This window comes from Delphinus delphis, chromosome 15 (genome assembly GCF_949987515.2).
Source record: "Delphinus delphis chromosome 15, mDelDel1.2, whole genome shotgun sequence".
Classification (NCBI taxonomy): Eukaryota; Metazoa; Chordata; class Mammalia; order Artiodactyla; family Delphinidae; genus Delphinus; species Delphinus delphis.
The window spans coordinates 51116203-51144133 of NC_082697.1; the positions used below are offsets into that span (position 1 = coordinate 51116203).

A 27931-nucleotide genomic window follows, 5' to 3' on the forward strand; every position below is an offset into this window, starting at 1 on the left:
CGGGGCTTCAGCCGGAAGGTGGCACGGCCGGCCGCTTTTCCGGACCTGAACTTCCGCCTCCCGCGTGACGTCGGGGTGGGCGCTTTACGAGGGCGGACCTGTGGGCGGGACGGAGCTCGGAGGACTGTATTAAAGGCCGGACGCTTCCGGTAGAGAGGAGCTGTGGCGGGGCTTGCTGGGATGATGGCGGAGAATCATTGCGAGCCGCTGCCGCCGGCCCCGGGCGGCCTCGGGGCGGGGCTGGGGGCCAGCCTGTGCCGCCGCTGTAGCGCGGGGCTCGGCGCCTTAGCCCAGCGCCCCGGCAGCGTGTCCAAGTGGGTCCGGCTCAACGTCGGCGGCACCTACTTCCTCACCACTCGGCAGACGCTGTGCCGGGATCCGAAATCCTTCCTGTACCGTTTGTGCCAGGCCGACCCCGACCTGGACTCGGACAAGGTGAGGGCCGCGCGGGCCAGCCAGGAGGGTTCGGGCCGCCCTGGTCGGCGGCCCGCCGCACGCCCCCTGCCCCACGTTGAGGAGACCCGCCTCGGCTCCGAGCCCCGCGCTCCCCTCGTCACCAGCTCGACCCGAGCCCCCCGACTCCCTGTCCTGGGCCGGGGAAGGAGAGGATGGCGCCCTGGCGCCCACCACCCTCGAAGATCCCCAGCCAGTCCACCTCGGAGTGTCTCTGTCTCGCCCTCTCTGCTCTTCGGTGGAGGAGGTTTTGCAGACCCCAGACTCTGCTGTGGATCTACTTTCTTTTCTTCCCCAGATTGTTTTGTCCCCGGTGTGAGAACACCTCTTCTCTGTCCCAGTGTACTTAGTGGCTCTGGAATCCGAGAACCCTGGTGTTCTTCTCATCTTCTCACATTCCAGACGTTTGACTTAACGTTGGTGTGGGGGGTTGACACGGGTGGCCTGCCTTTCCCAGTGACTTGCATTTAGAGAGTTGGTGCTCCATCGTTTTCAGCCGCAACACGCACCCACTCAGCACTCTCAGAAATTGCCGTCCATAGAGTGATTTTTCAAACGGAATGTTGCTCATGTTAAGGGGTGGCTTAGGGGTGTTAAGGAAGGGCAAAATAGGAAATCTTTTTCAATCTGCTTTCTAATTAACCTAGTTTTCCTATTGCCCTCTCAAAAGGATAGGAGTCTCTAGCTTGGTTTGCTGATTGCCTTTCATCAGATTAAATGCTCATACTGTTGTGCAGCTGGTACTAGAAACTATTTTGATTGTTACCTTTACAAGACTTGTGTGGCTGAAGAATATCTCTGGAGCTGAACAGCATTGAAACTCAGAAAAGCCTCTGTTGGAAGAATAGTTGTTACCTGTATTTATCCTCGGCAATTCACAAACCTTATTCTAACTTTCCTGTGTCTTTCACTCGAGCCTACATAATTGCACTTGGCTTTCTGCCTTGCCAGCCCAGCATTTGCCAGGCATAGGCTTCCCGAAAGATTCAGATCCCTCTTCAAGATCCAGAAGCCTGACACAGACCATCCTCTGTGTGACATGACCTTATGATTGGGAAACAAGAACTCGAGTTACCACAAAACCACCAGTCATGGGTAGAAATCAGGGTTTGAGATGCCAGTGCTCTGGTACCCCCCCACCCCACCCCCCAGCTGTTTCCATTGCTCATTTGACCAAGCTCTCCACTCTTAGAGAGTTGACCTCCCAGAAAATGACAGTCATCTCCAGGATAGAAATAAGCTTTTGTTAGCTATGATTTTCCTTTTATAGCGTGGGTGTATGTTTTACTGTTTTGTTTTTCTGTTTAAACAGTGAGCCTTAGTGGTCATTCACTTGCATTTCTACTTGAGGGTTTCTCTTTTGTATATTGAGTACGATTTTACATTGCTCTTGTCCATTGGGCTATTTTGAAGCAATGGCTGCCTGTTCAGCACTGAGACAATTATTCAGAGCTGATTAACTATAGTTTGCCCAGTTAAGTCTTTACTGTTTCAAGACTACTTAAAAAAATTATGCTTTACTGTATAGTAGTCCTTTGGGGAGGGTAATTTATCAGAGTATGTCTATGTTGAAGTTGCTTTTTTTCACCATCATCCACTTAACCACATTTGATTTCCCAATTGTAAAATTGAAATTTAGAACATAAAGGTAATGCAGCAGATACAGTTTCTGTCTCATAAAATAGTTGATAGTAAATATGGGTTAGTTTTAGCCACAGATGTGAATTTGCTAGAAAGAGTAATGCTAATTCCCGTTAGTCATGGTTGTAGAGTGTTTTACCTCAAATGAGAAAATGTATAAAGTACTCATTCTTCTCAGTTTTTTCCCCCTTTGGTTCTGGTGAAAGAATGTCCCAGAGATTCACTCCTAGGTAGTTAAACCTTGAGTGAGGAATCTGAGGATGAGGGTGGAGGGAAAGGGGTGTTTGGAAGAGTGGGATGCCAGCAATTATGTGATGGAAGAGAAACAGGATGTTGATTCACATGTAAAAATCTCCAAGCCCTGACCTCATAGTTGAGATTGATGAAAGGATACCTTGCAGATATTCACAGGGCTGGACGCACCTGGTGGAAGATTTCCTGCTGGGCATTTGTCTCCTGTTTATTGAGCACCTGGGCTTGCAGAGTAGTGCTTGGGTCGGGGTTGGGTGGGGAGATCAGGGGGAGGAGTTCCAAGAAGTGGAAGATCTGGAATCTTTCAGGAGCCTGATGGGTTTGGAGTTCACTGGGAGAGTACCTGGAGCTTGCTGTTAAACGCACAAGGTCTGGCGGGGGGCTCAGTCATGAAGCTCTGTGGGAGGGGTGGTGTCAGGACATTTTTCTGGAGGAGTGCTTTGTTAAATAGCCGACAGACTGGTTGTTAGGGATGGTGGGGAGCTGGGCTGTAACTGGGACCCAGTGCCCGTGGTGCCCCAAGCCGCTAAACCCTTACCCTCTTGTCTCCAGTTCTGACTCGGAGCCCTTGCTGCCACGAAGTTCTCTCTATAGATAGCCCAAGTGTGAATTCTCACTTCCTTCTGGTGCTTCCCCAGTAGGGCTGTGTCTGTGTTATTCATTTCGGCATCTGTTCACCTGCTATCCTGGGTCATTTTTCTCTCCCCTGTTCCATCAGGGGCAGGCCAGGTGTAACACTCCTTCCCAGAAGTGCTTTGTAAATACTCGACATGTGATTCATTTGGGTTATATCTCTCTGTATTCCATGGTACCTGGCCCAGTGGCATTGTTGAAAACAGGTTAGAGTTTGTTCAGAGCTGAATCAGTCCCTGTTTCAGTGTGGAGATGCTTTAGGAATAAAAGGGAAACAGGAAATACTACTTGGTGGTTGGAAACCACTCAGATTAAGTAGGATTTGGGATGGGGGTGGGGGTTCAGTCTCTGCAGCTGAGCCAGACCTGGAGAAAACTGTGTGTTTCACATGAGCTTTTGCCCTTCAACAGGGCCGTTGTCCTGGCTTTGGGGTTGCAGATGTGGTGGCATCAGATGGGTCTTTGAGGGGTGGGGCCGTCGAGGTGTTTCTGATGACATGCCATGTCCTCTGCAGTTCTTTGCCTGTGCCTACCCCCAGCGTACTTGGTGTTGGCTAGAGTTTCAGGATTAGAAAGATAGTGAAAGGAGTTTTACAGACAGGGCTAAGTGATGGGGGTGTGGGTGGAAGGACTATCTTTTAAGCCGCTTGGCAGGAGAAGTGGGGATTACTTAGAGTGAAACGGCAGATTATGTTCCGTGTGACTAAGTCAGAGGTGAAAAGGCTGAGAGCATCGTGAACTCCAGTGAGAGGGCTGGGTCTCCAGTCTGAGGCCAGGAGTGGGGGTCCCGAGCCACTGTGCATTTCGTCTCACGCTTTACTTGAGGATTGGCTCCGAGCATATTCTCAGCCCTGACCCCACGCCTGGCTCAGGCCCTGGGCAGGTGGTGGCCCAGTGCAGTGGGGGTTCACTCGCCGTGGATGCCATGGTCACCTCTCCACAGGACCCCTTGGACCTGAGCAGGGAGGCCCTGAGGAAGGGCTTGCCTTTAGTGAGGAGAGCTGTTCGGGGCATCGGACACAGCCATCAGCTGTCCCCCTGTCAGCCGTCTGAGGGTAGCTGGGAGGAAGTGGTCGTCAACTGAAGAGCAGTTCCTCTTTCCCCCGACCGCACGGGCAGCCTTCACTTGCTCTTGGCCAGCAGGACAGTGACTGGTCTTGGTTTCGAGCAGCAGTCAGAAAGCTGCGGTCCACCTGCCTGGTTTTGCAAATAGAGTTTTATGGGAACCCAGAGATGCCAGTTCCTTATGGCTTATCTGTGGCTGCGTTCCCCTGGAGTGGGTGCACATGGCTGCTTTCCAGGGGTGCTCAAGGACAGCTTTCATTGGGCCAGGAATCTTTAAAGTCCTTTAGAGAAGCTGACTCTGTGTGGCACCCAGGGAGGGGTCTGTGTGGCCAGGGTGCCAGCAGGCCACCTCGAGCACTGGTGCTCTCCCCAGACTGCCGAGCACCCAGCACATTCCGGTCTGGAGTTGGTGGGATGTGGGTGTTGGGGGTACGGGGCATTTTTCATGGTGGCCGAGTTAGACTTTGGACTCAGGCCTGACTTTGACTCCACCCACAACTTAACCTGCCCTGCGATTTGGGGTTAGTTAATGTACCTCTCTGAGCAGAGTCACAGAGGAGGAGTTGTGAGAATTAAGGAAGCTGAGGAATCTGAGCCCTCCCCCACACAGTGCCTCATGCTGGGTTGTTGCAGGAATTAGAGATGGCTCTTAATAGTCTTTATTTTACTTTTGTACTTTGTTTTTAGAAAGAATGTACCAAGAATGCTTTTTTGTCCCCCTCAGAATTTGTTTTTGTTCCTATTTGTCACTTATTACACGCTCCCTCACTTGCGGCAAACCTCATGCTGCTGGCAGGTAGCTCTGGTTGCTGGGCCGACCTCAAAGGGTGGGGTGTGGAAGCTGGGCCCTTCAGTGCCCCCTGCTTCCCAGATGGGCACTTCTTAGGACAGGCCCTGGAGGGCCGGTTCCCAACTCTGGGCACTGGAGCCTGTGCCAGTGGGGAGGGGCACAGCTTCCTGGGCAGCCATCGAGTTATCGTACGAGAAACCTGATGCCCTCGAGCCTAGAGAACACAGCTCCAGAGTTCAGTACCATCCTCCATGTGTGTCTGGGATGGGCTCTTGGCATCAGAGAGGCGTCTGAGCAGGGGGTGTACCGTTCATCTTTCCTCATCATCCGTATTATGTTCTGTGGGTTTTAGTTTCCTCAGTAGTTGGACTTCCAGGATCCTGGCCTGGTGTTACAAGTCAGGCTCTGTTGGGGCTGGTTCTGGAGGTGATGAGCTGGGCCAGCCCATCACTGCCACTACATAGGCCAAGGTAGGTCTTTCGAAACAGGTAACGGAGAGGCAGGCAGTGCTGGGCGCCAGGCAGTTCCTCGGTGAGGAGGGGAGGTGGGCGAGGGTGCAGAGGAGCCATGGGCCTGCTCTTCAGCCCCAGCGAGAAGGAAGGGGGAACTCTGCACCGGTCTGCCGGCAGGGCCGAGCATAGGAAGAGAACAGAGGCTGCCTTGGAGCCAGCAGGGCGGTGGCTGTGGGGCAGCTGCTGGGGAGGGCTTGGGCACCCCTGGGAGCAGCGGGCGTGGTGTGAACCCCTGGCGGGGCATCCTGGCTGCAGAATGTCCTGCCTGCCTGAGCTGAGTGACTGGCGTCCAGGGGACTGGAGACTCTGGGCCTGGAGGGGGCCTCGCCTCCAGGCTGGCAGAACCACTGTGGGGAGGTTTGCGGCCAGGGACCCTGGGCTCTTCCTACTGGTGCTTCTCTCCCAGGCGGTCGTGGTTTCCGCCTGTTTCCACGTCAAGTTGACTTCCTAGTTTCTCTCTCTCGCTCGCTCTCTCTCTCTCTCTCTCTCTCTCTCAACCAAGCTAAGTAGTGTGGCATCTGTAGGGGATTTATGTGCAGGTGTTCTGTAACTGGAGTGTCTGTAGGGAGGGAAGTACCTGAGAAGTTCGGACAGATGGCTGCCCCCTTGCCTTGTGACAGAGATGTTCATAGCACTGAGACCTGGACGGGTGGCTCTCCGGCTGGCAGGTCCACCCATGACATCCTGCTCACGACTGCCCCACACCCTGGGGTGGCCCGATGCCTGTTTCTGCCTGCACAGTTGATGTGGCATCTGCTCCAAGTGGGCCCTGGTCCAGCTGAGCTGAACGGTCCCTGTGAGCCATCTCCGCTTGTTCGTGGAGCTTGGTGGGACCCCCCCCCCAACCCCACCTTAGGTGAATTTGAAGCACGTTTGTTCTACGAGAATAACCAGGAGCCTCATGTGCTGGGGTCCTTTCACACGTCCTCTTGCATTTGTTTCTTAGTGAGCCTCGTTTGAGTCCTCTATGTCACCCTAAATTCTGTTTCTAAGCCACATTCTAAGACTGGGAGGCACCCGGGGGTCAGGACCCTGAGAGCTGGGTGCTTGTTGAGATCTGAGGGTGGGAATGGCCCAGAGCTCTTGCTTTTCCTTTATTCCCTGTGTGTGCCGGAGGGTTTCCGATCTCCAGGTGTACACAGGGCGTCGTAGGGTCTTATATGGGGAAAGCTAAGTCAGAAGCAGCCAGCACTCCCACACACGTCAGCACAGTTCTGCACATCCGCTGCTTGGACAGGTCTCTGGGCCTCTGTTTCCTCATTTGTAATTGGTGATGTCTAAGGCCTCTTCTAGGTCAAGGATTTGACAAACTGTAGAAAACAAAAGAGAAAAGAGAGCAGAGGTGAAGGTTTTAAAGTGAAACAGAATCACTGAAATGGATAATTTCAGAGTGAAAATTAATTCTAATTATGTTGATTGCAAATGTTTGTGTACAGAAAATTCTATGCTTTTGCGTTCAGATTTCAAATGGGGAAATTTGACAGAATACATCTTGCGTTTAGCTTGGGACACTCAACCCTTTGCATTTCTAGTCTCCAGTGGCCGTGTGTTTGTCGTGTTCCATTTCCTCGTGTGTTTGTGGAAGTTGGGAATGTGATAGAAAGGAGCCAGGTGCAGGCCTCTCCAGAGAATGCACGGAGCTGGAGTGAGACGTGGCCACAGAATGCATTTCCGTCTCCAGCCTTGCCTGAGAGCCTGACTTCCTCGACCCTTGTTCCTTATGGCCGTTTTCAAGGCCATGTGCACGGTTCTATCAAGGGGGTGGGGGGCCCGCCCTGGACCTATGATGTTTCACCGCGCAGTGCACTCGAATCTGTCTTGAACGTGAGGGCCAGGCACAGGCGAACAGGAGAACCTCAGCGGCCCTGTCAGAGCATTGCCTCCTAACCAGCACCGAGGGCTGAGGCTGCTGGGCTGCTCGGAAGGGAGTGGACGGGTTGGGGCTGTGTGGGTTTCTAATTAGGATCGTCTTCTCTGCCTCTGTCCATGTTGGGACTGCAGGTCAGGGGTCTCCTCAGAGAGCGTGTGACGTGGCCTGTCTTGCCTGCTGCCTCCTCTCAGAGAAGTGACTGCGGGCAAGGTGCTCCTGGCCGTGGCCAGGGCGTTCCCTCTGCAGCACAGGCTCAGGGATGCAGGATTCACAGTTCCCTGGAGCCCAACAGCTCGGCCTCGGAGGCTGGGCCCCCTTGGAGTGGGATTAGGCCAACTTGGGCGTCAGTGAGCCCCCAGCAAACAGTGTGTAACCTGACGGGCATGACCTCCATTAAATATTCAAGAGCTAAGTCCAGCATTTCTCTCTTTTATGCCTTTAAGGTAGATATATATTTTAAAAACCAGCACAAGTAGGTCAAATGCAGATTCAGTGAGAAGTGGGGATAGTCAATAGAGGAAAATGATTTGTCAAGCAAGCAATCTTAATTCTGGCTCTTTTACAAAAAAACCCAAAAACCTCAAGCCTTGCCACTATATAAATGTAGCACACGCTTGTTATATAAATTGAGGAGAGGACAGAGGGAGGGGGGAGAGAGATCCTCGTGTCTTGCTGCCTTTTGTAAGTGTGACCATGCCAAGTGCACATCACAAGGTTCTTCTCCCGTGAGCAGGTGATGGATGGGGTGCTGTTATCACAGCTGCCAGTGGCCGAGCCTCGGGCGTCCCCTTCCGCTGCTGGTGTGGGTGTCACAGAGACCATTCTCTCTTAGCTTTTGCATAAGTGAGTCTGAGACTTATGAATTTGGGATGTTTTGGTATTTTCTCTTTTTCTGTGTTCTGTAGTTTTCTTTATTTCTGCCTTAGGATGGAGGCCCCAGGGCCACTTACAAACACAAGCAACATGAGATGCCGAGGGCCCTGGTGCCCGTGTCAGTCGCAGCCTGGTCACAGTCGAGTGTGCAGGCAGCCCTTGCCGGCACGTGTACACTCTCCAGTGCTGCTCGGGCTTAGGTGCTGGAAGACGGTGTTCCTCCAGAGCTCCTGCCTGGGTGCCTCTAAACGAGAGTCAGTCTGCGGTCCTCTGGGCTGTTGTCCAAGATAAAGCCCAGTGGAATTTGGGGGCCCCCGGCACTCCTTGTAGGATGAGAGCGCCGCCCCAACATGCTGCTGCCCAGTCTCTCCTAACCCTAGAGTCTCAGCCTTGTTTGTTTCTTTTTCTTTCTTTCTTTCTTTCTTTTTTTTAATTTTGGCTGTGCTGGGTCTTCGTTACTGTGTGTGGGCTTTCTCTAGTTGCAGCGAGCGGGGGCTACTCTTCATTGTGGTGTGCGGGCTTCTCATTGCAATGGCTTCTCTTGTTGCAGAGCATGGGCTCTAGGCATGCAGGCTTCAGTGGTTGCAGCACGCAGGCTCAGTAGTTGTGGCGCACGGGCTTAGTTGCCCCGCAGCATGTGGGATCTTCCCGGACCAGGGATTGAACCTGTGTCCCCTTCATTGGCAGGTGGATTCTTAACCACTGGACCACCAGGGAAGTCCTCGTCCTTGTGTCGTAATGAAGCCCATCAGAGCAAAACAAATCCACGGGAAGAAACTGGGCCAGAGAGCCCTGTGGGGTTCATGGAGGAAGCTGCCATGAAGCCTCCTGAAGTCTGCTTAGCAGTGGCAGGGCTGGAGGGGTGGGCTTGTCACTGCTAGGGGATGGCCACTTGACCTTCAGTATCTTAGGGTCACCCCATGGGCCTGCATTTCCAAGTCTAGGTGGGTGGGTCTTCCCTCCCGGGAGGGAGTGCTAAGGCCACACTGCTGGGGCCAGCGTGGCAGCTGTTGGACTGAGCTTCCTGCCCTCAGCTGGTGACACCACGTGGGAGAAGCATGGGGTGACAAGGGTCCCAACTGAAGCCCATTCCAGCTTCCCCAGTGCCCTGGAGGCTGGCTCAGGCAGCGGGTCCTGGGACACCCAGGGAGCTGGCATGAGATGGGGGGGCGGTGCCCAGCTGTGGGCAGCCAGTGCTCTGGTGCAGGTCTGGATGCCCAGCATCCAGGCCTCTCTTTCTGGGGTGCTCGGCCCCAGCTTTCTAAACCTATGTGTGGATTGAGTGCCCAGGATGGCCTCCTCTACGTTTTCACACGGGTTTTTAAGATAAGCCACGGACTGTGCGGCGGGGGGTGGGGGGTGGGGAGGGTGTCACTGGAGGCACTGCCGGGGAGGAGGCGTGGAAGGCGCAGGCCTCCGAGGGCCCGGCCAGGTGTGTGCTTCAGTCTCCTGGCTCAGTGCTTCCCCATCTCTGTGGCCAGAACATGTGGCTTCCTCTGCCTTGGAATTTGTCCCAGCCCCCAGGACAGGTCACGAGCCCAGCTCTGTCACCTTGAAGAGACGTTGGACTAGACACAGACCGTTAGAGCCAGAAGGGCCCCCGGCCTCTTGGCTGAGTATCTCATTTGACAGATGGGGAAGCTGAGGCCTGGAGAGAGGAGCAATGCGCCTTGAGTAGCTGAGCGTGAGCCTGGACCCCAGGGGTTTGACCTCCGTGCTCCCTCCAGCTGTGGCTCTGTGCCCCCACTCGCCGTGGTGCCAGCTCTCTCCCAGCTGTGCTCCCAGCACCTCCAGGGACCAGTGCCTCTCTTGTTCTCCGGGTGGGCCACCAGGAACGTCTGTTGGTGGATACAAAGCCTGGGTTCCAGACCCTGAGACGCAGGTGGGGTCCTCTTTGCTCTTCCACCCTTGGGCCTGGGCTCCAGTCCAGTTAGCAGCAAACACCTTGGACTCTTTGGCCTTGTTCTGGACGTATCCGTGAGGCTGCTCCTTTTATGAAGGCAAGGGTCCCCACGCAGCGACAAGCCTGCCCCTCCCCTTGGATGGCTGGGTAGTTGAGCACGGAGGCCACTTGCCTTTGAGCACAGGGTATGGGTGGGAGCATGTTGGGGAGGCTGCTGGGGGCGTGCTGTCCCTCCGCCCCTTGCTGCTACCTCTGCATTTGCCAGCCTGGGTGCTGGATCCCCAGTCCCTCCTGGGGAGTCCTCCCCCTCCCGGGGTTAGAGGGCCTCACCTCAGGCACCCTAAGATGGGGCCACGAGCCTGGCCTGGTGTGCGCCGAGCTGAGGGCTGGGCCTGGGTAGGAGTTCCTTCGGAGCATTGGCCACGTGGCCTTTTAGTGAAAAAGCCACCCCTGTTCAGCAGCCTCCCACCCCTGCCCTTCTACGGGTCAGCCTGATGTCTGGAGGCCCAGCCCCATCGCTGGCTCTCCAATGCTCTCCAATGCTCTCCAGTGCTTGGTCTGGGGTCCCTTTGCATCTGGGCGGTGGCCCTCTCACCTGGCCCTGGGCGTGCCACCACCACAGTTTTGTGGGCTCACCTCCTTTCCCTCCTCCTCTGTCCCATCCCCCATCCCTCCAGGCTTTGGAGGCCTGGGTCACTTCCTTTTCCTCTCCCGCCCACTCCCAGTGCTGAGCGAGATACCCAGTGTGTCGGTGGCATGGCCTTGAGCCCCGTCGTGGGGCCTCAGCCCCGTGTGACAAGGGAGGCTCCCTGGGGTGTCCTGAGGGCGGAGAAGAGCCCAGTCCTTGTCTGATCTTTCCTTCTCGACCTTCTGCCAGCTGTCTGTGGAGGTAGCAGTGAGCCGATGAATAATTCCTGAGCTTGGCAATCTGCACTTGTCACACTTGGGCTCTTTTCATCCACAAGGTGCAGGCAAGAGCCCCTGGATTCCATGTTGTGGCAGCTCCATCCTTTTCTTTCCAGACCTCGGCCCCTTTGTAGGAAATGGCGGCTGTTTTTCACCAGTAGGGAGGCTGCTGAAGCATCATTCTTCCTGAAGCCTGTCCCAGGGGTCTTCTGGCCTTGCTTGGAAAAGAGGAGGGGTCTAGGGAGTCTGGAGAAAGGGCTGAGGAGCCAGGCCGGGAGGCAGGATCCCTTGGGACAATATCTGACCAGTGCTTCCTTAGACGAAGTTGGGGGTCTGTGTGTGGTTGGATGCTGCCCTGGGGGACAGGAAGCCCATGGGGGGACCAGGCAGTGGCCTATCGAGGCAGGAGGTTGGGTTGAGCACCCAGGGCCTGTAGGAGAGAGGAAGGGGCAGAGGTGCTCTGGGCTGAGCGGGGCCTGCCCACCCATCAGCGAGGCTCTGGGTCCTGCTGGCCCCATATCCGGATTTGATCTGAGGAGAGCAGGTTTTTACAGCTTTGTGGACTCAGGAGGAAACCCTTGAAACCACCAGGTTTATTACACAAAATTCCAGATTTGATGCTTATGAGTGAGAAGGGGGCCCTAACACAGCACTCCGCTTCACAGTTGAGATTCCTCCCAGTGGGAGTGAGCTCTGGGGCCCGTGGGCTCACTATGTCCAAGAGGTTCAGGGGGTTCCGCCTCGCCACCTCCCTGCCAAGATGCCTGATGCCGTGTGCCGTGGGCAGTGAGGGTCCCTAACTCTCAGAAAGGCCCTGGCCCTGGGGGCGAAGCAGGGCCTGCCCAGGTGTGGAGGGAGTGCCTTCTGTAGATGGACCCTGGGGGGGCGCTGCTGTGGGGGAGGCCTCCTCGGTGGTCAGCAGTCTCAGGGGAGCTCTAGGGTCACTTGGCAACAGAAAATGAAGCTGTGTTCCATGAGCCTCTGACTACCCAGTCCTGCCCAGCGAGGAGCCCCAAAATGAGCAGCGGCGGCCTGGGTCACGGTGTCTTTCAGATGCTGACCTGTTGGCATCAGTCCCGCTTTTGAGAGCATCCCATGGGGGAAAGTGTGTCAGGTTACTCTTGTGAGACGGTTGCTGAAATGAGAAAAGGATGAACTCGCTCTCAGGAATTATTGGAGCTATGAGGAAAGAGGCCTTGTACACAATCTCCCTGCCTCAGAGTAAATAGGGAGGTCACCTTGACGCAGCAGAGCTTAAACTTGGCTTCACCTGCAGTGGTGACAGATCAGGGTCAACGGCTGCAGGTGGCTGGAAGCAGGCGACACTGCTTAGGGGTTCCCTAAAGCGCCATAAATGCTGATCCTTCCAGTTGTGTGTTAGACACGTACAGCCCACAAGCCTCCAAAACCCCCTTTAGCTGTGGCTGGGCTGCGGGCCAGCTGTGGGAACTGTGCTTTCTTGTCTGGGATTCACCTTGGTGTGTTGTTCTTTGTAGGATGAAACAGGTGCCTATTTAATCGACAGAGACCCCACCTATTTTGGGCCTGTGCTGAACTACCTGAGACACGGAAAGCTGGTCATTAACAAAGACCTTGCCGAGGAAGGTGAGTTGCAGGCAGGACCGGGATCAGGGGGGCCCTCCCTTGCTCTCCAGCTCCATCCCTCACAGATGCTTATCTCAGAGGGAACAGGGCTGCTCGGTGCTGCTTCTTCCCCTTTTCTTCCTCCAGGAAGCTGAGACAATCCAGAACTGGGTGGGGGCTGGTTGGGACTGCAACCCACTCCCTCCTTCAGGTGTCCGGTTGGTGGTGCCCTGAGGGTGGGGCTCCTCCCTGGGGCCCACTGCTCTCTGGTTGCCTTGATTCACACAGCTTGGGGCCCGCCACCTCCCGAGGGTCCCCGGTGTCGGTTACCCTGGGTCTGCTCTCCTTCTGGGGCAGCCCTGGCAGAACCCCCCCTGAGTTCTTCCTGCGTTTCCAGATGCCTGCCGTGCTATGGCTCCCAGCTCAGGGTCTGGTCGGTGCTGAGAGCCCAGGGCTCTCTCCCCTTTGCTTGTTGAGCTGAGCCTGCTCCCTCCTTGTCTCCGGGCCCTCTTGCTCCTCCGACTGCGTGTCTGCATCTTCTTTTGCAGTGTCTTTTTCGCGCACACACGTGTGTTCTGTGTGTGCAGCTGTACAGTTTTAGGCAAACTGTTCCCAGCATGATTTGCTTAGAAAGCAAATGTGGTACTTGCCACAGATCAAGCCCCTGCTGCCTGGCCTCACTCACCTGTCTTCCGTCAGCCTCAGATGCAGTGCTTTTTTTCGGGAGAAAGGCCCCCACGGGTGCCATTTCCCATCTGCCCCTCAGAGCACGAGGGGCGCCTGGAGCGTCTGGATGGTAGAAGGCTGGCCCTTCAGGCCAAAGTGCTTATCCTGAGGCTTCCAGGGCTTATTCACAGCCCCACAGTCCCCACCCCTGGATCCAAAGGGAAGGGTTGATAGGACGTCGCCCCGCATCATCCTGAGATGCACCTCCCTTTGGGGCCTTGAAGAGAGACACGTCTGCCTGGGCGTTGGCTGCCCCACCACCCGCTCTGCTGAGTCCCTGAGACCTCATTAGGCTGCAGCTTGAGGGTCAGACAGAGTCCACGGCTCCGAGCCCCCGGTGCCGCTAGCGCCGGGACCCGCTGTGCAGAGTGCAGACTGGTTGGGACGACCAGGCATGGTGGCAGGAGGCATGCACCTGACCTTCTGGAATACCCATGAGGAGCCCCCGAGGCAGGGCCCCTCCGATCCGCTCTTCAGAGTTACCTGGCCGTTCAGAGCCCCTAAATTGGGGACTTTGCAAACGGCAGGAAAGGGTTCCTAAGTTGGCAGGAGTTCCACAGCTGAGCAGCCTCTCAACCAGCTGTCTTCTGACTGAGTGACACAGGGACCCATGTGAGGTGGCCGCTAGCCCAGGACAGACGGCCGCAGGCTCTGGAGGGGGTCTGTCCGAGAAACGTCCCGGGGGCCTGGCGTGAACTCAGCACCCAGCAGGTCACCTGGAAGGACGCGGGCCAGACGTGCGTCCACAAACGTGCCCTTTCTCCGTGTGCACCCTGGGGGCCCTGAGAGCCAGCGGTGTCTGCAGAGTCTGTAGGATGGCAGGACGGGGGCCGGGGGCTTCCAGTGGGCTGGGCTGAGAACAGGCCACCGGTCCACTGAGGGGCAGAGGCACAACGTTTATTCTTTGATCTGGTGGGAATTATAGTTGTTTTTCTTTATTCTAGGGGTGTTGGAGGAAGCAGAATTTTACAATATCACCTCACTAATAAAACTTGTAAAGGACAAAATTAGAGAACGAGACAGCAGAACATCACAGGTGAGACCGGTGACTAAGGTGCAGGAACCTTCCGAGGCCTGGCATAAAGGCGCGGCTCGCTTCCCTCCCTCCTTGCTGACTGGCTTCCTCTGGAGTTGTCCTGGTGCCTGTGGCCCGCCCTCTGGACACCTCCCGTGGTGCTGTCAGCTGGCGCCCTGGCCGGCACACAGGGCACATGCTTCGGGGGCCCCACTCCAGTGGGGAACGATGAGCAGCTGCTGAGGAGGACGGTCCAGTGAGGGTGAGGAGGGGGCAGAGGGAGAGCAGGAGGCCTCTGTGGGGCTTGAGTGTGTGGCCGTCTCAGGGAGGGCATTGCAGACAGGGCACAGCGAGTGCAAAGGGCCTGTGGTAGCTGAGTACTCAACCCATTCAGAGGGCCAGTGTGGCTGGAGGGACAGCACAGGGGAGTTGGCGGCAAGCTGGGCACAGGCGGATGAGGTGGGGGTCCTGTAGGTGTGTGTAGGCACGATGAGAGTTTGGCTTTTACCAGGAAGGAAGGGCTCAGTAGGTACTCTTTGTGCTGGACTGTGTCCCCAATGGTGCAGAGCCCCATGTGGGACCCATTTGCACTTGGCCACGGTCAGCAGTGCCAGGCCCAGCACGGCCACTCTGCTGCCCATTAGGCCAGTGTTCTTTGAGATGGGCTGTGTCTAGCACCTCCCACGAAGGGAGGTACCAGAGGGTCTAGGCATTAGTCTTTGTTGCAGTGCCAGCTCTGCACTTGCTAGTAGAGCGCCAGGCCCTGCCTGGTGGGTTCCCTCTGCCAGGAGGCTGCTGTGAAGTGCGCTTTCTCTCAGAGCTTCATGCCAGACTACATGAAGAGTCTCCATCCACTTAAAACCCTTTCACTGCCCCCCACCCACCCCAGGCTTTCCCGCTGGGCACCCGGCAGGCCCAGAGCTGGAGCTCTTGGCCTTTGTGAAGAGGCTTGCTGACAGCCTGGCCGCTCCAAGTGGCTGGTCAGGGGCCAGGGGAGGGCACATTGGGGTGACGGCATGGGAGGCTGGGACCACCCACCACACAGCTCCCGCCCTCTCCCTGTTGCAGGAGCCACAGGGCCATCGGGACAGCGGGAGGGGCCTGGGGAGGGGGCAGGAGATGTGGCCACGAGCTCCCCAGTCATCTCTGGCCAGTTTGAGGCCTCTTTTCCCTCCGCCCAGCCCCTCTGGTTACGAACCCTGTGACCTGGGCTGGCACCAGCCCTCTGTGCCTGTGTCCCCCCTGCATGGTGGATGTGGGAGAGGCCCCCTCACAGGCTGGCAAGGGGATTAGCAGGCTCAGGCTGAGCAGTGCTCAGTGTCCTCCACTGTTTCACAAATGAAAGCACTTGGGCTGTGTGGTGACCCGTGTACTTCGAGCTGTGACCCTATCACTGACACATTGTGTATCGGCTGGAGCGGCAGCTGTATTAGGACAGGCCTTTGGCCAGTGCTCCCCGCGGTGTTGCCAGAAGCCGAGCTTGGAGCATAGCTCAGCGAAGGTCGGGTGGGTGAGTGGATCGGAAGATCCACGGGCTCCTGTCTGAGCTGCTGTGCGTGTCTGAGAGCTTTTTTCTGTGAGCAGGGCTGAGGCTGGTCCTGCTTAGCTCTCAAGGCACCCCCTTAGTTTGTGTGGTTCCCCCAAGGCACAGGAATGGCTGTCATCGTGTATTCACATCTAGCCACAGGTGCTCTTGGGATTTCAGGAACATGACTCATTTTATTTTGGAATTCAGAAATGGAAATATTTTTGGAGGTGGATGGGAAAGCAGAAGACGGCAGCTGTTCCAGCATGTTTGTTTTGCTTCTTCAGTGGATGCCTTTGGGGTTTCTTTAGGCATCACGACCTGGGCCCAAGAGGTGGAAGGGAACCGTAGGCCTCCCCTGGGCCCCTGTCGCCTGGGCCCCCGTCGCCATCCCCAATTGGCACGTGGGGCGGGGCTGCGAGGGGGCGGGGCACGGGCGTTGCCCTCACCTGTGGCCCTTCTCACAGGTGCCAGTGAAGCACGTGTACCGTGTGCTCCAGTGTCAGGAGGAGGAGCTCACGCAGATGGTCTCCACCATGTCCGACGGCTGGAAGTTTGAGCAGGTAGAGTACCCCCTGAGCCTGCAGCACAGTGGATCTTTTAATTATAAAGGCCCTGCTCGGGTCCTCAGGTCAGCTGGCCCCTGGGACCAGTAATGAGGTGTTGGGCGGCCTGCAGTTCATGGAAGCATGGGTCCCCATCATGTCTCCAGCACCTCTCACAAGCAGCAGCTGTACCAGTCCTGACTAGATTGGTCACGGGTGATGGGGGGAGCGGCAAGAGTTGTTCTTAGGGTCCCACCTCCCAAGTCTTCTCTCTGCAGTTATTTTTCTTAGTCTAGCCCATTCTTTTGTGGGAGCACTGTTCTGTGTGCTTTTTTCTAACATCTCCGTGTGCGTGTGTGTGTGTGTGTGTGTGTGTGTGTGTGTGTGTGTGTGTATCCTGAGTGCCTCCTGGCATGACTCCGGCACCCATCCCCTCCCTTGTCCGCCCTGGCCCCTCCTGGCCCTTCTGTGCTGGCCGAGCAGATGGGGCTCCGGCTCCTTTGTGCTGCTGCTGGCATAGATGCCCTTCCCCTTGGGGCTGCTCTGCAGTCCCCCAGCCCTTGATTGGGAAGTGCTGCTGACTCTGGCTCGGCCATGCCCCTCATTTTCCTCAGCTCTGCTTTTGCTAGGATGCCTGTGAGAAGGGGTGAGAGCCAAGTCTCTTCCACCCACCCACCGCCCTCTGTTCACAGCGCTCTGGTGTTTCTGTGGGCATGCTGCCTCTCGTCCTGGGGAACTGTAGCCCGTTACCTGTGGGCCTGAGAACACGGCAAGGATGTCCTCTTGAGTGGGTGGTACCTTGCCCACAAGCTCATTGTCGCTGTTTGTGTGTCTTAGGCAGAGACTCTGAGGTTTGGGCTTATGACCCTGCCCGGCCCAAGCCCTGGGCGCTGGTCCTGAAGGGCGGAGACCAGGTCTGTGACCCCAGCCCACCCCCTCTGGCTCCTGAGAGCCTCCTCTGGTGCCAGCTTTCTGTCCACGGTGGGAAATCATGGGGTTCCCTGGCATCCCTCCTAATTAAGGCTACCCTTTCTTATGGGTCTTTTGAAATAATGAATCAGGCTGTAGAATGCTTGGCGTCCTCTTGAAATGTCATGAAAGACACAGTCGGCACTTGTGTCCCACTCTTCACCTGGAGACGTAGCCAGCAGGGCTGCTCTGATGCCCTGCCCTTGCCCTGGGGCGGGGGTGTGGAGGGTGTCCCGGTGGGGTCCCGTGGTTACATTTGCATTCCTCACTCCCTGACCCCAGCACAGTCACACCAGGCTCACAAAGAAAAGGAAGTCTCCCACCACCCCTCGTTTTGTCCCTTGGTGTGCAGCCTGGAAAAGGGCTGGGGAGACAGGAGCTGCGGTCACTGGTTCAGGATCCGTGAACTAGGTCACCCTCGCTGTGGCTCCTGCGGAAGGGAGAGGGGTTCCCGTGCCTCCTGCATGGGCATATCCTCCCTGAGACCAGCTCAGGGGCTTTGTCCTGAGCTCCTCTGGGCGGATCCCAAACCCCCAGCAAAGAGTAGCTCCTCTCTCCCCAAGTCTCACCCGCTTTGCCCAGTTCCTCCCTTGGGAACGTGCTCCCCCCGTTCATGCCAGAGAAACCCCAGAACCAGGGTCACGTTTGTTCACTTGTCTGCTTCCTAGAAACAGGAGCCAGACTGCAGGGGAAGAGGGGCCGGAGCCTGGGACCCCACGAGGTGGTGGGGCTTAACCCAGCGTTGGCCAGTGGTCAGTGACAAGGCCAGAGCCAGGTTCTGAGAGGCTTACACGCCTCGTGAGGATGTGGTCCCTGGGCAGACCTGATTATGAGTGGCTGCATATGCGCTGCTCCATCTGCACCCAGGGCCGGGCACCCCTGAGGTCCGCAGGTGGCAGGTCTGTCTCTGAGAGGCATTTATGAACCTAGAACAGCCTTCCAGTCTGTTCCTAGAACAGACCTTTTTATTTATTTTTTCCTCCCCGTCCTCAACTCTTTATTTCACTCTCGCTTTGTTAGCCATCTAACCCCCACTGAAAAACCTAAGGTTTACAAAGAAATTACAAAACAGCATTGCTGCAAAATCAGTCCCATGTTTGGGAAAACAAATACCTGTATGTGTACACAAAACACAAACTCCCTGGACCCCATTCCCCAGCATCCAGAGTGTTATCTCTGGCAGAGACTGTCAGGTGGGCACCCTACCTAGCCTTGGGGGAAGGGTGGGAGGGATGAGTTTCTCAGGGGATCTGATCAGTTCCCTCCATAACCTCTAAAAACCATCCACTTCTCTCTACCAGAGAGACAGGGTGGGCACGCTGGCCCTGGGGCTTTCCTCTCCTTTCCCAGAGCGGCCCGCACCGCTCTGCACACTTCCCTCACTCGGCGGTGCTCACCGTGTCCTTGTCACTGCACGTGGCGCTCCTGCCCCTGGCCTCTCCTCCGTGGGCAGTTCCATCAGTAGAGAAGGCAAAGATGGAGGGCCTTCCAGGCACTGCCTCGATAATTGTGCCACTGATAGCTCACTACAATTTTAGTGCGTTTCTTTTGATTAAACACAGAGTCCCTGGTGGCTCTGGGCTAAGCTGGAGCAGGCAGGTCGGACCTCAGCTCCTGTGTGGTGACCTGGAGGCCCAGGGATGCAGGGCCATGGGCGTGGACACACCCAGACTGAGATTGCGGCTGAGGCGTGGGAAGCCACAGCCCCGGCATTTCTCCCTGAGCCTGTCGGAACTGCTGCGTCCCTCCTATGCCCCTTCGCAGTCAGTAGCCCCAGTGAGAGGAAGGCTTGGTCCTGGCTTCCCTGGGGAGGGACTCGCCCTCACATGTGTGTGGGCGTGTGCTCACACTCGTGTGTTCAGAGCTCGTGCGGAGGGCACAACTTATGGGCAGAGCAGAGTGCCACCGCCCTGCTGCCTGCTCTCGGGCCCGGCCCGCTTGATGCCCACTCCAGCGTTGCATTCCCCTCCCCGGGTCACTCAGCGTCCCCTGGACCCAGCCAGGAACCTGAGAGGAGCTTGGACGTGCTGGCACAGGAGGCCTGTCCTGCACGTGGTGTGTGTGTACGGGTGCATCTGAGCTTGAGTGTTGGTGTTCAGGGACTTTATTTTCAGTAAGTTCGTTAAAAGTCTCTTGGTTGAATCCTGTCCCTTAGCTTCCCTGAGCATCGGCCGTCTTTGCCGGGGGTCTTTGCAGGCTGTTTCCCTCCTGGTGGGGGGCTGGTCTTGAGCCAGGTGTGTGAGGCTCTCTGCCCACATCCCACTGGCCTTCTCTCCTCCCAGCTGGTCAGCATTGGCTCTTCCTACAACTACGGGAGTGAAGACCAGGCCGAGTTCCTCTGCGTGGTCTCCAAGGAGCTGCACAACTCCCCGTATGGCACAACCAGTGAGCCCAGTGAGAAGGCCAAGGTGGGTGAGGCTGCGGCCCGAGTGCCCTCTGCAGGGCTGGGTTTCTCTCCTTTGCTGTGTTGTTTCTTACTGTCGTCGCGGCGCTCCTGGCCATGCAGGCTTCGTGGCGGCCTGCTCGCCTCATGCTGCTTGTCCATCATCACATAATTCTCGCCTGGCATATCAGAAGCAGAGTCCTGGAAGAGAGGACACGGACGTCCACGGGACGCGAGTGGTGGAGCGCGGGGTTGTTGAACATGCTGCGGCTCCCACAGCCCAGGCCTTCCGCCCTCACCTCTTCTAACCTGCTAGCCTGCTCCTGGAAGTGTTGCTGTCTTCCAGTTCTGCCGGTGGGGGCTATGCTTCTGAGTGATGCCACTGTGGGCTGTTTTCCTGGGTACTGGGGACGTCGAGGCTGGAGGGCAGAGCCTCCTGGTGGCACCTGCCTCGGATACACCCATCCCAGGCTTGGGAGTCGTGCTGGTTTGTAAACGGAGCAGATCCGGCAGGTTGTGTGATTTTGAGACTCCACGGAGTGTTGCCTTGGCCTGGCACAGGCCAGTTCCTGTTGAACTGTACCGGCTCCCTGCTGGACGTCTGGCCCTTCTGTCTCCCAAGGAGCGCAAGGGCAGCCTCGTGGCAGGGAGCAGCTGCTACCCTTGCCTGCAGGTGACAGGTTCTAGTGGCATCTCCTCTGGGCTTGTTCCTGAGGTTGGTGACTCCAGATGTGTCTGTCCTTGCAGAGTCCAGCATCAGCCTGGGCAGGACTTCTGGACCTTCAAGCCAGGTGGTGCCTGGACAGCCCCATAGCCGGCTCTGAGGGGATCCAGGGGCTCTGTGGCAGCCAGCCTGTGTGTCCTGGGCCCACAGGCGGCCCTGGGGGAAGGCTCTGGCATGCTATCAGAGGGTGTTTTGAGTGAGTGTGGACAAGGCCAGCGAGGTTTTAACTGATGACATTAAACTGGGGGCTCCAGGCCTTCCTCACACTCTTGGCTGGTGCCACCCTGGCTGCTACCTGCCTAGAACTGCCCCTATGAGCCTTTCAGGGTCTTCCTTGGAGGCATGGGCTTGGAAATGGATGGCAGATTCACCTCGCCCGCTGGTCCTCCCGCGGTGGCCATCCTCCACTGGTGCTCGAGGCAGCTCTTTCACCCCAGCACGACTGGGCAGTTGTCCAGGCCCTGGGGCCTCCAGAGTCCTCACATCCTGCCCCCCCACCCCACCCCCAACCCCTGGCCTGCAAGGGTGCCTGCAGCTGCAAGTGCAGGGTCCGGGCTGTTCCGCCACTGCCCAGGACAGGCTGTCGTGGGGGTTGGTGCAGGTCCCCGCAATGGGCCGGGAGCAAAGGGGTTCTGGTGCCATGCCTGGGGACGTGCTTCCTGTTGAGTCAGGGTAGGAGGCAACCCCACTTCCCGGAGCCCCCAGCCTCACGAGGAGCCATACCTCTGAGCATTTGCAGGGCTCTTTTGCAAGTTGTCTTATTTTTAGAAACTTTTATTTCTGAACTTGAAAAATTCTCATAGCCAAGTTCTCCAGGGCAACTGCCTGAGCTCATGTCCCTCGGGTGGCTTTTCAGCTGCAGAAGGGATGCGTTTGTGCTGACAGAACTCCACTCATGACCCCAAATCCCTTTGCCATTGAAAGTGCGGCCCTATTTCTCTCTCCAGAAATACCTGGCTCTGGCGTGTGGCAGCAACAGTGGCTTTTAAACTGGGGCCGTGGCAGGAGCTCCCCAGGAGGTGGAGCACAGCCAGGGCCTCTGTAAGCCATGGAAAAGTGTTGAGGCCGGATTGGGGGTCACGATCTGGGGACACCTGTGCACAGCAGTACTTCATGTTCTGAGGACACTGGGTCCACTGGACCTGCTCATTGGGTGCCCACAGCACGGGCCAGACACACACACACACACACACACACACACACACACACACACACACACACACACACACACACACACACACACACGTCTTGAGGTGGAAGTGGCAGGAGAGAGCGGGTGGGGGTCGGGCAACTCAGCGAGGGGAACACCACTGAGAGCGGCCACCAGCAGCCCCAGCTTCAGGGGCTTCCCAAACCACTCTCCTACTCCATGATCTGCTGGGAGGACTCAGAACTCACTGCTGGCTGTTCTGCTCAAAGTTACACTTTATTACAGGAAGTACAAAGAGGGGGGATTTTAAACTTGCCAGGGGAGGGTGTGTGGGGCAGAGGCCAGGAAGTATGCCAGACGTGGAGCTCATGTCGCAGAGGTGCTCCTCATGCAGTCAGGATGCGTGGCACCGTGCACAGAGCACCGCCCACCAGGGGTGCCCCGCCAGCCTCCGTGTGCAGAGATATTACTGGGCTCAGTCACGTAGGCATGATTGATCCATTGATCAACAGTTGATCACCCATGTGCCTGATTGCAGTCTCCAGTCCCCCAGCCAACTGACCCCCCCCATCACATGGTCAGACTGGTGTGTCCTGGAGGTCGTGACCTCCCAGGAGCTGAGGGCAAAGGCCAGACCTCTGTTTGGGCAAGGTTCAGTTTTTCACAACACAGAGGGAAGGAAAACTCTGGAACTTCGGGAGTGCTGGGGCCCAGGGACGTCGTGCTTCCCCCCACAGTGTGATCTGGACGAGGCTGGCCTGTAGTTCGCCGCACAGCACAACTTTAGGTCCATCCCTGAGCGCCGTGCTCTCTGCTGTTCCGTGGAGACCTGGCCTGTCTGGGTGGGCTTCCCTCTGCTGCCTCCCGCCTCGCCCTACACTGACGGTCCCTCTCTTCTTCTCCTCCCTGCCGCCTGCCGGTGCCGAGCCAGAGTGACGACGAGGACACGGGTCACGAAGGGAATGACTCAGATTAAGTGTAAATGTCATGGTGAGCCTGCGCCCTTGAAACTGACCACCTACCTTAGTCTCCTTGATCCCAGCCCCTCCTCCGCTGCGTCTGTCTCATGCCTGTAGTTGACAGAGAACCTTCCATGATAGATGCCAGCGCATAGATCTGCACTGGAGCCAGTCTGTCTCGGGGCGGGGCTGTCTGTCCCCTTGAGGATGCCCGTGTGGGTGGGGTTGGGACCTTGGCTGAGGCACCTCCGCGCTGTGTGTGTCAGGCTTGGGAAGGGCCTCCTTGCCATGGGTGCCAGCAGCAGGGACGTGGGCCTGCGCCCCCTAGGGACACGCAGCCCCCAGCCCGCCAGTCTCCCCACCGTCACCAGTCTACCCACAGGCTCAGGGCCAAGGAGTCGGAGCTTGTGCCACAGAGAGTGGGCCCTGATCCCGACACCAAAGCCTGTGGCAGCCCTACTCCCTCATGCCTCAGACTAGGGGTGCTGGTGGAGAGGAGTCTGTGGGGACCCTCCTTCTGTTTGCCCTGTCATGGGAGGCTCCGTGGACGCCCCCTCAGCCCCTCGCTGCTCCTCAAGTCCCTGCTGCCTCCCGGCCCTTCTTGTTGTCGAAAACTTGTGGCTCAGCCAGGATCCCATCAGCAGGGAGCGCCTCGTCTGCTCCCTTGCGTTGCACAGGGGAGATTGAGGCCCAGAGAGGGCAGGGCACAGGTGTCATGCAGGGGTTCCCCGCCAAGCCCTGCAGGTGAGGAGCTTGGGAAGAGCCTGTGGCCGGCCACGTGCTGAGAGGCCAACATCTGACTATGAGTCTGGTCTGGGAACGCAGACCAAGAATGGCTTTTGCATTTTTAGTGGTTATTTTTCTGGTGATTATATGAGTGCATAATATCCTCAGCTTTACCTCTTGACTTGGAAATCCTGAAGTATTTACTACCTAGCCCTTTAAGGAAAGGTTTGCTGGGCCCTGGTCTGGACCACTGCCGTCCAGGGCATGTGCAACACGAGCTCCATCTGTTGTTTTAAACTTTCTAGCAGCCACGTTAAGAAAGTAAAAAGATGCGTGAAATTGATGCTGATACTGTTAGCCCATTACATGCATAATATTGTCATTTCAACCTAAAAAATCACTGACATATTTTACTTCGCTCTTCTCTAAGTCTTTGAAATCAGGCGGTAGTTTGCATTTGTGGCCCGTCTCGGTTTGGAGTGACTGCACCTTAGGGGCTCAGCTTGACTTTGGCGTGGCCTGATGGTCAACTGTGGTAGGAGCCAGGGACACGGGGTGGGGTGGGGGGGCAGGGACAGAGGAGCCAACCTCCAGGAGGAGGGGCTTCTTTCAGCAGCACTGCCCACGCCCTACCCCCAGTTACAGACTTCACATCTGCTGGCAGGAGCCACTTCAGTGGCCCTGACTGCCAGGGTCTGGGCTGTGGGAGGGGCGAGGTGAGCTGATGGCAGGGCAGCCCTGGAGTGGCCCTGGCCCCTGGGCCCGCTGGGTTGGGGTGGGGGGCGGGGGTGCCATGTGCCATGCACAGCCTGCTCAGTCCCTGTGGCCCAGCTCAGGCCTTCTTGTGGGCGGCAGCCCAAGTGAGAGCTCCTTCCAGGGCAGACGGGCCGTGACCGTCACAGGTCCCAGGAGGGGTCTTCTGTCCTTGTTAGGAGATAGTCACTGGGGCTCTGGCTCTGGCAGGGCAGCCCCTCCTGTGCTGTCACCTTGCTCCCAGGCCGCGTGGTAGTTACGTGGGCCTTGTCCTTTCCACCACTGAGGCCTGTGAACTCGGACGCCGTCTGCTCTGCTGGGCTCCCACTGAGTGAGCAGCTCTCGGCTTCATGGCCCCCCAAACTCCAGCTTTCCCTGCAAACAGCCACGATGATAGGGTGGCAGACCTTCTTGGGGCTGGGACTAGCACCAAGGGGGCCAGAGGGTCCTCTAGGGCTGAGTGGGGACCCACCCTCACCCCAAGTCACGTCCTCAGACCATGTCCCTCCGACAGGGGCCTCCTGGGCTTTCCCAGTGAGCGGGCGAGTGCTGCTGAGCTTAGGGGCTTGTCCTTGTCTGGCCTGAGGAGGGGCCTTCAGCCTGGGGTGCTGTTCCCCCAGCACAGTGGAAGGTGCACCTACTGGGGAATGGGCAGCGGGCAAGAGGGTGTGCTTCCTGGACGGCCTCGGAGCTGTCAGAGAGAGAGGGACAGGCCTGGGGAACCACAGGGATGGGGGGGCGTCAGGGGACAGTCTGGAGAGCTTGGGCTTCTCTTAAGTCATTTGAACAAGCCCTCGGGGGACGTGAGAGATGGGCCGTGTGGTTCTGGACAGCCGCCCTGACAGTGAGCAGGAGTCAGGGCCGGTGGCCACTGGCCATGAGCCTGAGAAGTCTGCCTGTGCCCGCAGGGCCTCACTCTGGCTGGTCATCCGTGTGAGCTGGGCCTGGCACGAGCAGGACGGGCCCCTTCCAGGCATGTCCCCGCGTTGCACCGGGTCCAGGGCTCAGCAACACACAGTGTCCTCTGGGCCGTATCTCTCTTAGCTCTGAAATTCAAGTGGAAAATGCCCCCGGGAGGCCACTCTCGCTGCCAGTGGGATCGCAAGGAGGGTCATCTTACAGCACTGGCCTGGGCATGGTTGGGCTTGGCCGGGACGCGTGGCCTTTCTGTCCTGGTTACTTGATGCTCAGTAGCCACGCTTGACGTGTCGAAACAGCACACTTTGCCAGCTCCAAAGTCTCCCCTGGCTCCCATGGGGTTGTGGCCTTGAGGAGCTCGCAGCTTGATTTGGGGGAAGATGGGAGGCATGGATGGTTCCAGTGGCGAGGAAGGCCGGGTTGGGGCGCTGCTCTGGCTCCGAGGTGCTGAGGAGGAGTGGGAGGGAGAGGCTCAAGCATGGCGGCCGAGGGCTGGCAGGGTCCCCCAGTGGGGTCAGGTGTGTGTCCCAGAGAGTCCTGTCTGGCTGTAGCAAGGAGGCGGCTGGCACCCTCAAGGAGGGTGGTCCATTTACAGAAGATGTGACCCCAGCCAGGCAGTGTGGGGAGCAAGTTGGCACGTATGGATGTGGGGGTGACGGCAATCCCAGGGGCCCAGGTTTCTGGGTGTGTGGCTGCAGGGTGGAAGGGACGTGGTTTATGATGGGGCATGGAAGAAAGAAGAGGGTCAGGTTGGGCTGGCGGCCCAGGGGCCCTGGTTGCACACATGTGTCTTCTGCCCGGGATCAAGCTGGGCTGGAGAGAAAATCAGGAGTCGGTGGGCAGTTAAACCGCCAGGTGGGCTTTGGCACCCTTGGGAGCAGGGAGCCTCCCATCCTCAGGAGGCCATTGAGAGAGATGCTGCCCAGAAGTCCTTGGGGCCTCAATGAGGAGTCATCCCCCCGGAGCCCTGCCGCATGTCTCAGGAGGCCCGGGAGGCGCCGGGTTGAGGACAGGTCTGCTGCTGCCTCCCAGGCGTGGTTGCTCGGTGGTTTCTCGCAGCCTCCACAGGTTCACTACTTCCCAGGCATGGTGATGTCAGGCTCGGGTGGAGAGGTGGAGAGCTGGGAGGCCTGCCCCTTGTGTGCGGCCTGGAGGTGGGCAAGCTAGGCCTGCACAACGGGGTCCCCGTTCTCGGACCCTGGCCTGCGGTGGGCTCCACCCCCAAGCAGGGCACTTGGCCTCAGGGCCGTGAAGCTCCCGGCTGCAGGCTGCCTTTCCATTCAGGGCCCGAGTCCTCATTGTCTGCATTTGGCATTTTCAGATTTTGCAAGAACGGGGTTCAAGGATGTGAGGAACACAGTGTTGACAACTGAAGAGACGTTTTACCTTTTCCCAAGATGCAATGATCTGCCATGTCGAGGAAGCTTGGCCGTGAGAAGAAACCTGCTTTTGACAATTTCTCTAGAGATCTGGGTGTGAATCCTTTTTTTGCCTCTGAGGTGGGTGGTGAGAGACAGGACCAGCTGTCCGAGGCCGGGCGTCGCCACTCAGAGGCGGCATGCTGCCTGGGCGGGCGTCTCTGTAGGGCCCTCCGCTTGGTTTTCACAAGTGCCGCTCGGGCCTGAGGCAGGGCGCTCCTGACTGACCCTTTAATCACCGAAGATCATTTAAAGGACAGCGTTCTTGGTGCTACATAAACAGTCTGTAACAGAGCCTGGGCCTTGCTGGTAGGAAGTGGCCGCAGCACCACAGCCCTGGGCTCTGGGTGCCTGCTGGTCACCCTGGCATGCACCAGGCCCTCTTCCTCAGGGCAGGGGGTCTGCTGTGCCTCCCAGACATGACCGGTTGGTGGTTTCTCCCAGCCTCCACGTGTTCACTACTTCCCGGTCCTCCTTCAGAGCTGGGCTCCACTGGCCTGATCCGGCCTGGCACAGTCAAGGCTTCTCCATTTGTAGTTTCCAGGCGAGAGACCTTTGCATCCTTTCTTTCCAATTGTGAATAGACAACCCAGTGCTTTCACTTCTTAGAAATGCCTAAAAGTGCTGCTGCTTTTTGGGCTGATCTGTTAAGTCATGTAAAGGGAGGTACAAGTTTTGCCTCGTCTGACCCACCTTGGGGCTCAGGGGGAGCTGGCGCCCATCAGTGCCTTGGTCTCGCCTGGGATGGAGGTCGGGGCGGGAAGCCTGTCCACCCGGCTTCTGGAGCTGAAACTCCAGGTCACATTGGAAATTGGATGTTTACAGCACATCACAAACATCTCTCTCTCTCGCCGGCTCTCTCGTGTAACTATGCAGTTCTCTCTGACGTTTCTGGGGCGGTGGGGACACAGGCTGCACGGGCCCTGCCCCCTGACGTGACGGAGCTACCGGGATTCCTTTGAAAACCGCTGTCCGCATGCTTTGAGAACAGACCTTCCTCAGCTGGTCGTGGGTCCTGTCCATCTGGGGGGCCTGGCCGGGCAGGCGGCTCTGCCACCTGACCTCCAGCTTCCAGGGGAGCTGTGCCTACCGACCGCTGGCTGGTTCCAGACGCTTCCAGAGGCTTCTTGCCTGTGCCCTCTTCTCCTTTGCCAATATTACCTGATGAACCAAGTTCTCCAGCACCTAGGACTTACCTCCTCCTTTTGTAAGGTCTGTTGTATGTTGTTAAATGTTTGGCTTCATCCGTTTATAGCAATCTTTCTGTAGGACACACTTGGCCCTGGTGACCTGTCCTCCCGGTGGAGCGCGCGGGGGCTGGGCAGCCCCTCCTTGGCCTCGGGGTGTACCAGTGGGGCGCTGCTGGCCATTTAGCGTTGTTTGATTTGTGACCTTGACGTAATAGATAGGCTTGTGGGTTTTTTTTTTAATTTAAAGATATTAAGACTTAATTCACTAAAATTTATTGTAAGGGGATATTTATACTTTTGTACTTTTTTAGGTATCCGTATTTTATCAGCTTACAGTTTAATGCCTAAGTTTCCCCTGAAAATAGCAAATAAAATTGTGTATTTATGAATGAGCAGAACAACTGTTAGTGTCTTAAAATGCACGGAAGAGCCACTACTGCAGAAGCGCC

At 57.2% G+C, this 27931-nt stretch overlaps 1 protein-coding gene across 2 annotated transcripts; it reads left to right on the forward strand.

Moving 5' to 3' along the window:
* Positions 1-160: 160 nt before the first annotated feature.
* On the forward strand, positions 161-27874 carry KCTD5 (potassium channel tetramerization domain containing 5). Of its 2 annotated transcripts, XM_060031566.1 has the most exons (7): positions 161-435; positions 12394-12502; positions 14152-14243; positions 16215-16310; positions 19544-19669; positions 22450-22508; positions 26196-27874. In XM_060031566.1, the coding sequence occupies exons 1-6, from the start codon at positions 181-183 to the stop codon at positions 22492-22494; spliced, it is 723 nt and encodes a 240-aa protein (XP_059887549.1). In that variant the 5' UTR covers positions 161-180; the 3' UTR covers positions 22495-22508; positions 26196-27874. The 2 variants fall into 2 exon arrangements, with proteins under 2 accessions (XP_059887549.1, XP_059887550.1); XM_060031567.1 differs by lacking the exon at positions 22450-22508.
* Positions 27875-27931: the final 57 nt, after the last annotated feature.

Excerpts from the sequence above, each read along its gene's own strand:
- KCTD5 (XM_060031566.1), top strand. The coding sequence starts at position 181 with ATGATGGCGGAGAATCATTGCGAGCCGCTGCCGCCGGCCCCGGGCGGC. Across the intron at positions 16,311-19,543 it reads ACGGCTGGAAGTTTGAGCAG|CTGGTCAGCATTGGCTCTTC; the intron begins GTAGAGTACCCC and ends CTCTCCTCCCAG. Across the intron at positions 19,670-22,449 it reads AGCCCAGTGAGAAGGCCAAG|AGTGACGACGAGGACACGGG; the intron begins GTGGGTGAGGCT and ends GTGCCGAGCCAG.